This window comes from Microchirus variegatus (assembly GCF_963457635.1).
Source record: "Microchirus variegatus genome assembly, chromosome: 8".
NCBI classification, from domain to species: domain Eukaryota; kingdom Metazoa; phylum Chordata; class Actinopteri; order Pleuronectiformes; family Soleidae; genus Microchirus; species Microchirus variegatus.
Window position 1 is genome coordinate 402753 of NC_139809.1, and position 14373 is coordinate 417125.

A 14373-nucleotide genomic window follows, 5' to 3' on the forward strand; every position below is an offset into this window, starting at 1 on the left:
ATTTATTACTTTTGAGCTGCTATAGTGTTACACTGTGTTAGAAGTTGACTCAAACGTACCAATGCCGCTAAACTGTGACCTATCGTAAGCTTTATGAATGCAGGTTACTGGGCTGCATATTATTATTATGTCCTGTTTTGCACCAGGTTTGTGTCACATGCTGCATGACTGAAGCACAGACGTTGCATGGGTTCAAAAGCGTTCCTTGTGTATTAAAGGACTCATATTATACCCTATTTCTCCAAGTGAACCTAGTTCCCTGGTGTCCTAATGAACATGTCTGTGACATGCTTTGGTCAAAATACCATAAGAATGAAGCACCACAGCAGTTCAATCACCCTGACAAAACAGCCCTGTTCAGAACACTCTGTTTAGTATTATCTCTTTAGGTCCACCTTAAAAAAAAGTAAAACAAAACTTAAGGGACAGGAAATGACATCTGCCACAGAGGCTACTGGGAGCTAACAGCAGTTAGCATTTGGAAAAGTGATCATTTGCAGGCTCTAGCAGGCACATTGCTGTCATATATAACATGTATCTACTGGACAGATTAATCCTCTGATGCTGGAAGTTTGTGTAGAACTTTGTGCTGCACTGTGGAGCCAAGAATAGAACTTGTTTCGAACTGTACTTAGACTGAGGAGGACCACAAAAACATGAGTGAGTCATCTTTTTTCACACACGACTGATAGGACCTCCATATAAGTCACACACATAAGGATTTAAATGATTAAAAAGTTGATTTTGCATCATATGTCGCCTTTTATTGTTTATTGTAAAGCTGATCTTTAATCAAGTGTGAGCTTTTACCTGACATGCAAACATAATTAATGATGAGCTGCAAATTATGGAGTAATGGATGGCTATTCCTCAAATGTTGAGGTTAGGTGACAAATCTTCTATTTTCTCCTTTTTTTTAGTATTTAAATAACTCTTTCCACTTGCATTTAATTGATTTCTGTATTTTATTTCGGAAATGGGAAACGGCAAAACAAACACAAAAGCAATGTGGTGTGGAAGCCAAGGAGAGAGAGAGAAAAAAAGGAGCGGGGGTGGAGGGGGTGGCAGAATGACTCACCTCTTGGGGAGTTGTCATCGAACATCAATGTGTTCACCTCCCCTTTCTTCATGCTTCACTTCCTTCTAACCAGGAGAAGGGACACCATTTTGGATCTACCAGTCTGTCCTCTCAGAAGGGGACTGGGGAGATAAAACTGTCCAACACCGTTCACTTGTGATCTGTGCTCAAGAACAACCAAGCAGCCAGATTTGAAAACATGTGTCATGTTAGAGATTTACAATGACAAAAAGCTGGCCATGAAGTAGTAGAAATGTTCTATAAAATGCTCAGGGGCATTAATGGGCTGACCCCGGACATGCTGCTGTGCCGGCATTACCAGATAAAACACAGGGATGGGGATTTGTGAGAGCAAATACAGGAAAATAAATAAATAAAAATGTTAGTGTAACTCACAATAGGTGAATGAGAATGTTCATTGAGGGTCGATGATGACCCCATAATTGACTTCTTAAATTTAACTCCCTTCCATAGCCCTCAGTGTGCCCACACACGCAAGCTGCACTCTGATCCACACTTTGTATTCCAATGCGATCCTGGGTCACACATTACAGAAGCCTGGGGTGGGTTAATAAGAGAAAGAGAGACATCTGTGCACAAATAATGATCACTGATGTGGACTGAGGAGGTTCTCTACACCAGTGTCTTTGTTTCATCTATCCATAACAGGAAAAGGGCGAAATTCTACATAACAGTGGTAATTTTTATTTATTTTTTATTTTTTATTTTCTTAGATAGGACTATCTTTTAATATTTGAAGATTAATGTACAGGGGCTCATGGCAAACTTGCAAGTTGCCGTTGCGAGTTTGTCTGATCACTGTATTATTTAAGCAGCTCATATTTTGTGACAGAGGGAATTTATAACGTGAACATGAACACCTTCTCCTGGAACATTAGTCATTTTAGGTGCATTTCTACAATTACTGACAACTTTACGGTACGGCTCTTGCATTGCTACCGCGCAATAAAACTGTCAAATCCTCTCTGAAAAGTAAGATGTGAAACATCCCTCTGTGGCCCAGATAGAATACCAAAGTGATGGAAAGAGGATGGTTTTATGGGCTTCCGTTTTAAGACTTTGCATGCTGCAGGCAACCGGGGCCGCTTCAGATTTCCAGGACACATAAAACGCTGATATCTTCTGAAACAGAGCAGATACACAAAGCAAATGCGCCCTCCTATCTTGGAATATGACGGCAATTGCAAATTGGTGCAGAATAAACTCTCAGAATAATTTGTGTTTTCTGTGTGATAAGACATGTGCAAAGTCGAGGCGACAGTTTAAAACTTAGCTATAATAAGGGAGAGGATAAATCTGCATGCAGGGAGACCAGCAATAATCCCTATTAGGTTTACACAGTCTGTCAGGCAGACAGTTATCTTGCCACTGTAGCAGTGAAGGCTCTTGACTAGTTGCTGCATTTCCTCTTCAGGGAGAATATTAGAGCTGGATGTGAGCATACCTCGTGCACATCAAACAAGAGTGACGCTCAAATTGGAGCCGACATAACGAGAGCACTGCAACAACCTGCTCTGATGAAGATCTGGGTTTTTGCTCTGAATACAAGACAGGCATCAATTTCAAATCACAACAAACAGTCCAATATTGCAGCTGATTGTCTGAATTGTAAGTGTGTGTGTATGACATGTCACTGCCCTATTAAAATACCAATCAAAACACATCAGGCACTTGCAGACGATCATCTCGTTTGAGTATTCACGCATTTCCTTTAATAAGAGTTTTTGGCTGGGTTAATTTTTAATCTGTGGCAGTTCAGCTAAATAAATCAATATATGCTCTATTTTTTAAGCCATCAATATGTCTCTAATATGTCCAACAATGTGGACAAGCGTGTGCCTCAAAGTGTGCTGTGGCCCTGCTGGAGATGTGTCCTGGGCTTATTATCATTCAGGCGATGAATTCTCAAGTCCCTGACCCAGATTCAAAATGGCACATTTAAAATACACAGATTCAAAGTCAATCTGCGACCCATATTTTCACTCTATTGTGGTTCACAGGGTTCCCACATCCTGGAGGACATCAAATTCAAGGCCTGACACAGAATGTGCTGACGCAGCTTAACATGGAAGGGCAACTCCGCTCCGTCCATGTCGTCCACTTTTATTGATTTGCAGCACGCTCTGCATCTGATTGTCGTTGGGATCTTGGGCAAAGCCGGTCTTTGTTATTTATTTTGGTGAGCCAGAGATTTGGGAACTTGTATTTCCCAGGCATCACGTCATTTGCTCTCTCTTGCGTCACTCGCTCATTGCTCTGCATGAAATATCATGTCAACGGCGGAGAGAGACAGTGGACAGTATCCACGACACCGCTCATAATTAAGACTCAGTGTTTCTTCTGTGTAGGCCGTAGTCCATTCACATCAAGCAATGCAGGAGACATGAAACAGTAGTGTCATAAGAAAAACAAATAAAGGGAGGATTTTAAGCACCTGTGGGAACCCCCGAGTACAGTTGCCCAGTGTGTTGTGGACCTGCAAATGTTATTTAGAAGGAGGAATTGGTGATAAATAAGTGGAAACAATCTCTCAAGGATGCTATGTATGTTGTATGAGTGGGGTCACGGTGGGGAAAAAGCAGGCCCAATCAATCAATCAATTGAGGTAGTAAGTCTGGGGAAATACTGAATGTCTTGGAGTGAGTCATTGAGGCATCATCCGCCTGCAGCAGATAACCTCTGGAGAACTTAGAGAGCTGAACCTGGGACACTGAAGATTGTATTCTGGTGTGTTGCACTGCAGCTTAATACGGCTTCTAGTGTCTCTAAGGAAACTGGCTTTCTTTTACCAGCAAATCAACACCTGTGCACCATTGAGACAACTACATGGTGCCCAGCTCATCCTGATCATACACTGTATATACTGATACACTGACTATTACAACTGGTTGTACTGGTGGCCGATTGATACTGTTAACTAAACACAAGTGTTGTAATACAAAACCGATTTTTTTTGTTTGTTCTCAGAAGACCAAGAGTGTAATATTCTCTAAGCCTCCGCAGCAGAGGCTCACTGCAATACATTGATTTCACTGTAATTTGCCTTTGGGTTTCCCTTGAAAATATGCTGAGTCGTTGAACCAGTAAGCTGTTGTTTAGGTGTAAATTAGCATTGACTGGTCTTCTCAAGGTAAAAAGAGAAGGAGAGAACAGATACTAAAGCAGTTTATTTCCACTTTTGCAGCACAAGGACACAAAAAAATGTAGTTTGAGTAGAAGCTCTAAATTAAATAATAGGGTCAAGAATATTGTGCATATCAGCAAACGGGCTTACAAAGCCGAGTGAAGCCAGTGCACATTCAGAGATCTTTTTCATAGCGAGTCAGCGTGTCTAGTTTATTGCAGCTATACTAAATCTCCGTCACTACATGAAATGTTCAAAGGCAACTGAAACACTACAGTAATGGGACTGGTTTTTCGAACGCAGATTAAGCCAGACAATTGCATTTTTGTGGCACATTTGCTTGCCAGTGCAAATCACTTTGCAACAAATTAAACGTTTGAAATTTGAAATAATCAACAGCTTCAAAGCTGCAGGGAAAACCCTCGCTCTTGTGGACATTTCCATTTCCATTAGCCACTGAAATTCCTCAGTTGATCTGTTTGTCAAATACATCAAAACTACAAGGATGAATTGAATGAGGTGTTTTTAATAATGAAAAACATGATAGACCTTTTTTTTTGCATTCCAGCAATATGAACACATTACTCATCAGACAACATGGATGCTGCCTTTCCTGTCGCCCGATGTGCACGATTTGGCACATAGTCATTACAAAAGATCTGCTTATGTATGTAGAACTAATGACAGCCATCTTTCCCCCTCGTTTCCACATCCTCTCAACGCAGAAAATTATTTTGAATAAGCGAGAACAATCCCTGTGTTTCAGTTGCTGAAGCAAAGACAAGATGATGAATTTTGAGACCGAGGTACTTTGCAGTACGTCTGGATGTGATCTGCCATCTAACATGATGAAAGCAAATTTTTGCCAACGTCTGTTTTCTCATTTGGCACAAAAGTGAATTTAAAGCATGACAGACGCAGACATCCCTATCCTTTATCAGTGCAGCTACAATAAGGGACACAAATGTGTGGGCAATGTGCAGTATGATGACATATTAATATTGTGTCACAGTAATAAATTGGATTGTTTTCATTGCAATGCTCTATTGTTTATTTTGTTGTGTTGCAAAAACACAAGAGTGCGAAAAAAAAAAAAAAAGCCCCAAAACACTGGAAAGAAATCATGATTACGGAGTGAGATAACGCCTGTCACTGCAGCTTATACTTGGGAAGAAGTCTAAATTTACAAACCCGTGAAATAATGTGTTAAGATATGTATCATGATCTGGATGTGAGATGACCTCACCTAGGATTTGTCATATCACACATCCTTACTTGTGTGTAATGTGTGTAAGGGAGAGAAAAGAGGTTAAATTGCACATATCAAAGACTTACATAATTAGTGTAACTATAGAAGCCCTTTTTTTTTTTTGCATTTGTTCCCAAGACGTCTGTCTTTGAAGTCAGTGCTGGAACACATCATGGTTAAAATTGTACCTGCAGCCCTTTTGCAGAGAAGCAAACTTCAGACTTTACTTTATTCACCGAAGGGGTTTTTACTGTATGGCTAATAATAATAATAATATTTAAATATATTGTTGTTTTGTGAGGGAGTTTAGTCAATCTCTGCCTTAGCGAGTAATTAACTCAGCGAAGTAAAACGTTGCAGTTTTCTGCTTCTCATGTGTGCTATAATCGCCCTTTCACAAAACCAACAGTGAAACAACAACTCATCAATTTTGAAGCCCGTCCCATTTCAGAGAGTGATGAATGATGGGGGGGGGGGGGGGGGGGGTCTTAATTCCAAAAGCAAAAGCACCACATATCAACTGCGTCCAAGCATAAAACAAAAACAGACAAAAAACAAAACTCCTGCACTTTACTGCTCTATTACCTTGACCCCCAAGAGTGAAACACAGCGGTTGATCTGCAACATGAGCTAATGAGCTCAGCAACACTGCACAACACGGTTGGGAAATCGAAGCAGCCGGAGAGAGAGAGATGTGTAAATTACAGTGATCTCTGGAGATGGTGTTCTGGACAAAGGCAGTTGTGGAGATATTTTACCAAGCAGGTCAGCCAATCTGAATCAAGGCTCAGCAGCCTGTAGGGGATGCTAATTACAAGACTTATTATGAAAATGCAAAGAAATATAATGATGTTCTGAATGCAAATGCTATACAGAGAAATGAAAATACCAGGCATCGCAGGCAGCGGTCTGTGCTTGAGATAGACATGGGTGATTTTAAAGAGATTTAGTGTCAGAGTGAAGTGTCCAGCTGAGGTGAATAAATACAGGGAATGCATATGTTGCATCATAGTTCAAGGTGGAAGAATTAGGTGAACACGCTGACGGGGGGGGTGTTGCTGCACTTTCACGTGTAAAAAACCTCAAAGCTAATTCAAAAGTGAACCTGTTTTATCATTTCACAGAGCACGTTCAACCCTCATCTGTTTTCCGACACCCCCCAAACCTCGTTTCACCTGGCAGTGACTGATGAAGTTCAGCTGTGGCTCTTTGTTAGGAAGAAGAAAAAGGGGAAGGAGAAAAAAAATTAAACGTTTATTGTAATTCACATCGAGCCATAAATAATGACTGGGTTTTTTTTTTTTTATGTGCTGATCCAGAGAATGAGAAACAGGCAAATTGCTTGAAAACCTTAGATCGAAAAATCTCATGTGAAAGGCACAACCTGTGTGAAATGCTTTCAATCCAGACACAGATGCTTACCTGCACTATGTACACACACACACACACACACACACACACACACACACACACACACACACACACACACACACACACACACACACACACACACACACACACACACACACACACACACACAAAGTTCTTATGAATTCAATGATCAATTAAAAAACTAAACCTCTTCTGTTGCTTTGGACCAAATTGTTTAGGAGTCCCGCAGCAAGCTGTCAAAGCACAGGATTGCAGGAATGCTAAACAAATTAGCTTTTCTCTCCTCTTACAAAGGAGGGGCTTTGATACTAACCACGACTCTTGTAATTGTAGGATAAGGCTGCTGAGCTGAGACGTTTCCTTCAAATAAGAATATCAAACAAGGCTTTTTTTTTTGATTTGGCACAGCTGGGTTGGTTCTGTTGGTTCCAAATGGTTTTCTCGTGAAGACATGTATAGCTTGTGTGTGATGCTGTTGTGAATTGGCAGACAACTCCAGTCCCATTTTTTTTTATTGTTTTATTTTTCACGGGTGCTTGCCCAGTATTGCCTGGGCAAAATAAATAATTACAGTGGACAATAAATTGAATCTTGAATGAGAAAGATTAACAGAGGAGGCAGCGAGCAGACAATAGCAAGAACTCCAACACTGATATCCTCATAAGAGCGACAGCAATAGGGCTTAACATCAATCACCTTATCAGACTCGTCAAACAGTCACTGAGTGTTTGTGTGTGAGCACAACAGATCCCTCTCCCTTCCAGAGCACATACTTTGTTCGACATTGTTGCAGCACAAAGGCTATTTGCTTTGATGATTGTTGGCTTTAGCATAGAGCTCTCTGAATGAGCCGTGTTCTCAATCCTTAACCACAACACCCAATACCACTCTAATCTGCCCGAAACCCCCACTATGGCTCAGATTTTTTTCTAATCCCTTATAAGAAAAAGAAGCCAGATGGTCATGAACAACTGCTCAGGGGACCTGAGGATGAGCACATGTGTGTGTAGATGTATGACAATTGTGCTCATGCATGTGCGCACAGAAACAGGAGACCCCTGCTGTACCTGGTGTCAGGTTACTGCAGCGGACCGCTCTCCCTTTACTCTTGAGATGAGACGCCAAAGCTTCTACCTACCAGCTGTGGCAACCTTGTGATTCCTGGAGTGTCAGGGGAGTGCACAGTGCATGTCCCATGGGTGTCAAGATACAACATACCGCTAACCCTAACCCTACATCTTTCTCAGAAAGCTCAGGTACCCCCCCCCCCCACCCACTGAGAAGTTAATCCTTTATTCCCTGCTCTAACCTTCAACCTGGCACATTACTGCTCCAGAAACCAGCATGCCAGTCAAAACAGACGCCACTGAGCCGCGAGCTGTCACATTCTGACAGACTGAGACCCACCAGGCAAAGGGTGAACCGTAACCCACACATCAACCCACCCTCTTCCCATGGGACACTGATTAAACTACTATTAATTTGATCTAGTGCCGGAGAGAAAAAAGAGCATCAATCTGCAGGAATAGAAGGGAATACGCGTGGGTGTTAATTAAGGAAACATTACCAGAGTAAATATTTAATTATTACACAGCAGGAAATGTATTTCACTGGGGGAAGTCCACAGCCACTTAAGGTTTCAAATGCCCCCAATGCACACACATCACACAACCACTTGTTCACATACACACGATGACAGAGAAGTTCTAAAAAGTCAGTAAGGAAGAGCTTCTGCTTCGGTGTACTTGCAATACATGTCGATGGAGGCCAACAAGCTCGACTCCGTATGAATAAGAGGCCACCAGCCTTGAAATCCAAAGCCTCTTTCCACCTCCCTATTAGTGGTGTGCAGCAGCCGGGTTATTAGTGGCAGGGTTTGCCACTGAAGAGGGGTTCAACACAAATGGAGCTTGGAAAGAACCTGGAAAGTAAAAGCCTTGACACAAATCCACTGTCCCCCAAGAAGACAGCACATAATAACAATTACAACACCATGACCTCTGCTTAAGACTGACCTATGCACAGAAAACCTATGGAGTATTAAACGACTGATATACAGGTAACTGATGTTGTCGGTGTTAATGTAGAGATTCTGGCTGTTTGTGTTATAAAATGACCTGTTTGTTTGTTTCAGTCCATATTTATATTTACATATGTAAATAAAAGAAAACCATTCAATTATTTTACGGCTGGTAATTGAAATGCTTTCCAAATGATAATTCAAGCAGTAACGTCAAGGCCTGAGCACTTACTTGAATTCCACATCCAGTGACTCACATCATGGTAACACGATGTCTGCATTAATGAATTTAACATCAGGCAGACTTGTCTGTCCATTTAATTCCCTTAAACAAACAATTATATTCTGTGCTCTCCTCTGTGTGCTCGAGCCCCTGGGCAGTTTCTGTGTCTTTGCCAATCACTCCTGCCTGTGCCTCTGTCAACTGAATAATGATATGAGGCTGATATATAGATATTGCCCTGAAGCAGCAGCAGAGACCTTGCCTGCTTCTGGCATGAGTTGGGCTGTCCGTTCGTTTTCATACACAGTGGCAGACGATGAGATAGATCTCGCTTTGTGCGGTGTATGTGTGAGTGAGTGTTTTAAGAGCTGACCAGTTCACAGCTGGGCTCCAGTTAATGCCCACTCTGTTGCCTCCAACGTGCCCTAGTTAGCAGCGCTTACAACACAGTGACATGGTGGGCTGTGGTTGGTGGAGACCTCAGTGTTGGGATTTTTTTTTTTTTTTTTTTTTTTACAATTCATGCTTCACTGCATGCACACAATAGCCTTAACCTCATAACCTACACGCCCTATAAACATATCAAGGGATGCCCAATAAATGCCCATGGAAGGGGAGCAATCTGAGAAAGCTGCACACTGGGAAGGTTGGATTAAGCAATTCAGTTGAGATAGTATTACTGTTGTAAATTTCAAATACGGACACTTAAAATAAATAAGTAAAGGCAGACAACACAGACGAGAGCTGTACTTAAATTGGACCGCAATTAGGATGATTTTCTACATTACTGATTTAGTGTTTCTAATAAAACCAGCATCACCTCCTTCATAATCACTTGCTGAACACCTCTGCTCACATTTACTCGGAACACATTGTGCTGCCCATCAATGCGACTGCACCGTAAAAATGAATATTCAATTTCACTTGCATACCAAAAGCTGCATTTCAACCGCATGTTCACTGTAAATCATGTAAGCATGTGAATGAGTGAACCTTATGAACCTGTGCTCCTGACCACACCACAATCCAACCCCCCCCCCCCCTCAACAGTCACATACAAAAGGGTCATGGCATTCAGGAATAGCAACATCGACAGCAAGGGACAGGCACAAACACCTACATGTAATAATTAGAAACACATTATTACTTTGACAACCATCACTTTGCCATATTGTTTCCTGATTAACATAAAAGCAAAGGAAACAAACTTGTGTGAGACGTGATCAAAAACAATCTGCCACTTACCCAGAAGATGAGATTGAAGATGAACATCATATACTTCAAGCAGCAGAGGCAGCCTCTTGCCATGTTGCACTTCTTGAATTCTAAAAGGAACACAAAGGATAGATCCAGGTAAAAGACCACGTATTTGCTGCCTTTGGGTGAGCTCAGCTTGTTCGTTGACTTGTCTCCCGAGTTGGCGTCAGCTGCCGCTCCAGTCTGCCCCTGCTGTGTGTTTTTGCCCGGCCCCGTGGAGCCGTAGAAAGCACCGGCAGTGAACCCACGGCCACCAAATGGGCGGCCAGATGTAGAGGCTTGAGCAAAATCTGAGTCCTGGCTATCTACAGACGGGCTACGGTGAATGGCTGACTCCTCACTGCTGGACTTCTCCATGCTCTAAGGCTGCAGCTGCTGATGAAGTACTCCTTGATGCACAGTCTACCATAGTCTCTGAGATGACAGGACAAAACAACTCGCTCTCCAAAGTCTCCCCTGCTTCTCACTCCGGAGCAAAAAAAAAAAAAAGGCAAAACCCTCAGAGAAACACAACTACATCCACTCCGGGCACACAATGGACCACAGAGCAGGGTCAAGTGTCTTGCTGCTGCTGCTGCTGCTGTCTTGCTGTGATCGTTCTGAAGTGGCTGTGCAGAGACGTCCTGTGAGGAGCATTACCTTTCTCTAACGACAGGTCTGCTTTTTCCAAGACATGAACTTGCAGTGCTCCTTCTATCCCCTCATGTAATATCACTCTCCTCTTGTGCGGCTTATTGCTGCACCAGACTGTTCCTGTGGGAACGAGACCCTCGTGAGTCCCAGCTGCTCCACTTCCACGTTCTATTGCTGACCTGGTAACTTTTCTCTCTCCTCCTCACTTTCCTCTCCTCTCTTCTTTCAACTGCTCGGCTCAGGCTCTCTTCTCTGTCCTCCTCTTCTCAATGAGCTTCTTGATGCGCTCTGTCTTCTCTTGATTTATTGCTGTGTGTGTGTGAGTGTGTTTCTCTGAGTGTGCCTCTCTTTCTAGTGTGCCATTCTCAGCAGCTCAGTCCTCCGCACTGTCTGTGCTCTGCTCTCCCGATAGCCGTGCTCTGGCTGATATGCTATTATCCACAGACACAAGTGACGGGCTTTCCCTATCTCCCAACGTGAGCACTGCCCTCATCCCCCAACTCTCTCTCTCTCCCTCTCCCTCGCTCCCTCTGCCCCTCCCCACTGCTGAGCCGACAGCCAATACAGCAGCTGCAGTCAGACTCGAGCCCCTCCTCTCTGCTCTGTGTGTGTCTTTAATAAGTCCATCACTGTGTTTGCTTTTTGACTATACATGTTCAACAATTTCATCGGTGCTGTCAAGGGAATTGAGAGCACAGTGATGAGTGAAGTAAATAAAACGACCAAACAAGGTAAAAAATAAAAGAAGAGGTATCTGTAGAGAAGTAATGAGTCATATGTGAAAAGCAGCGTTGTGTGTATGTGTGAGAGATTGTTTAAAATTCCTGGCAGGGTCTTTTATCTGCAAAGCGCCACGACTGCCACCAGGACTGCAGGTGATGACACTGCAATGTCTCACATGCGAGTATACAGTCTGAAAACTGTTTTCATTTGTTTGTAAATGTATTGATTATTTACCACACAAGCCATTTGTGGGTTTGTGCACGTGTGTATACATTTGACCAGACTATATTTTATATAGTCATACCCCGGAAACATGTAAGGGAACCCAGCTGACAGGCAGCATCCGGCCTTTGGAATTATGGCACCATCTGAAGCATGGAAAGGGGATAGTGGCTGTAAGATGTTGAAGAATCCCCAATGCAAAGCCAGGGTCAAACACTGAACACTCCATGCTGATTCACACACCAAACTGACAAGATATCATAAAGCCTTGACTTTGAAATTTATCCAGCTCTCCCCAAATAGCTACACGCACATAACAGCAAAGAACAAAAGGGCGGCAACGAATATGCATAAAGCAGGATAAGTATTGACACATTCAGGCAATTTGTGTGAATGTGCCTGAATATTCAGGCAAAACAGGTATACCACTAGATAGCTCATTGTTCTACTGGGTAAATTGTCTTCTGTGTGCCGAGTGCCAGTAAAGGATCAACCTTCAGACAGATGGAGGGAGAGATCCAGCTAAATGGTAAATCCAGTAATATCCAATTGGCATCAACAACCTAATCAACCTAAACCTCTTGTGTTTCACCATGGAGTAAGAATAGTTACAGCACTTATGCTAAAATCAGCTTTCAAGAAATCGTGCTTCCACACAATCAGCACAATTCAAGGTATGATAATTAAAAAAAAAACAAAAAAAACACCCTTTCTTTTAATGAAACACTAACACATAGTTTTCACGGTAGCTTTAATTTAATTTGCATGTACATGCTGGTGGTTGGTACCACTTTCATGGCAATCGAGTGTAACAAAGTCCACCCACCAGAAACTTTATATGCCCACGGATTAAGAAAATACACATTATATTGTATAACATTCTAGGAGTTTTGTGTGGGATAATCATGTGGCTGTGTGTGCAGTCATTAAAAAATAACCACGAAATGTTCAAAAATATCGCAACAAATAATCCAACAATTGAATGTTTGGGTGACGGGAAGGCAATTTAAATGGTCAAATATAACTCGTAGTTTCATAGTACGTGCCATCGTCTACATTTCCAACACTCGGGGAACTAATAAAGGTGTCTTGTTTATCATCTTGACCATGCATGTGAGACTTTTATGTGGCATTGAAAAGCTTTTAATAACCAGCAGATTGCAGCAATGTAAGGGAACTCTCACACTGAAGGAGAATTTGAACGGGTTAGTATCTCCCGGCTGTATTCATTATGAAATCTGGCCACCAAAGACAAGCATATGGCAAAAGAGCTGCTAGTTAGAAGGGACGAGGCTTTTCTATCAGCTTTTTTTGAACCCAGGTGAAAAACTGTTAGACGGTCAGATTCCACAGATGCCCGATTTAATACAACTTGTGTCAGTGCTGCTCTCTCTGAGAGTTCCACACATTGACTTGAGCTCAGCGGGGCTCTGCCTGTGCATGTCACTGATTCCTCGAGTGGCCTGAAGGACACAGGATCTGAGCCATGTCCTCCTGAGCTGCACACAGACCCATCCATCGACATCTACCCGTAGAAAAGGGGATCTGTGCTGTGGTGTTTGAGGCGGTGAAGAAAGAGAGACAAAGCCAGACCCATCAAACAATCACAACACAGGAGAGCTACCAGAAATAAAGATTATAATATAGTATAAGATTATAGTATGAGCAATATGCAACCAGTATATAAGAACAGTGGCCACAAATAAACACGGTACTTAACTGCAATTTGTTGTCTGACAAGATAACGTAGCCTTTATGCAGTGAAATCCTTTATTAGAAATATGAATTTATTTAAACTCCAGATGAACTTTAGTGTCGTCTCCAAGTGTAAATCTGAGATACTTGCTTCCTGCTGGTTGTGTTGTATTATACACTAGAGATTATAATAAAAACACATATATATATTTTTAGAGAAACTATGCAGATGGCAACTGAAAAATATGCTTCATAACATCCAGTTGTTAATGGAGATGAACATTATGGATAAAAACTGTAAGCACATCCTTCTCCACAGCACTTTATTAAGTTACTGAAATATTCCCGGCACATTACAAATAATCTTTTTTTTTTGGTGGTTTTACAGTGAGCTAATCTTTAAATTCATCAATTTACAATGACTTACGACTTTAATATTTCTATTCAGATTTATCCTTGAACATCCCTGAATGTCCTGAACTCATAATCAGTGAGTCAGTGATTCCAGTTTCTTTCTACAGGGCGTTGCTCTTTCAGAAGAAGGCAGATTTTTTTTTCTATTAAAGCACCAAGCAAACGTTCTCCTAACCTTTTGATCAAACCTTATCCAGAAGAGAGTTGTCAGTATTAGCTTGTAAGAGAGAGGTGCACAGTTTCTGCTTCATCTACTTCGGTCAGTGAGTGACAGAGAGATAAAGCGGCAGTTTGCTGCACAGGTGGAGGCTGTGAGAGACAA

The 14373-nt window shown here is 42.0% G+C and overlaps 1 protein-coding gene across 2 annotated transcripts in view; it reads right to left on the reverse strand.

Annotated features, from left to right (window-relative positions):
- Window positions 1–11404, reverse strand: part of tspan9a (tetraspanin 9a) — a 70816-nt gene extending 59412 nt beyond the window's left edge. For both annotated transcript variants that reach the window (XM_083893292.1, XM_083893293.1), the window contains exon 1: window positions 10353–11404. In XM_083893292.1, coding sequence (XP_083749418.1) covers window positions 10353–10721 — 369 coding nt within the window. In that variant the 5' untranslated portion in view covers window positions 10722–11404. The remainder of the gene's footprint in view (window positions 1–10352) is intronic.
- Window positions 11405–14373: the final 2969 nt, after the last annotated feature.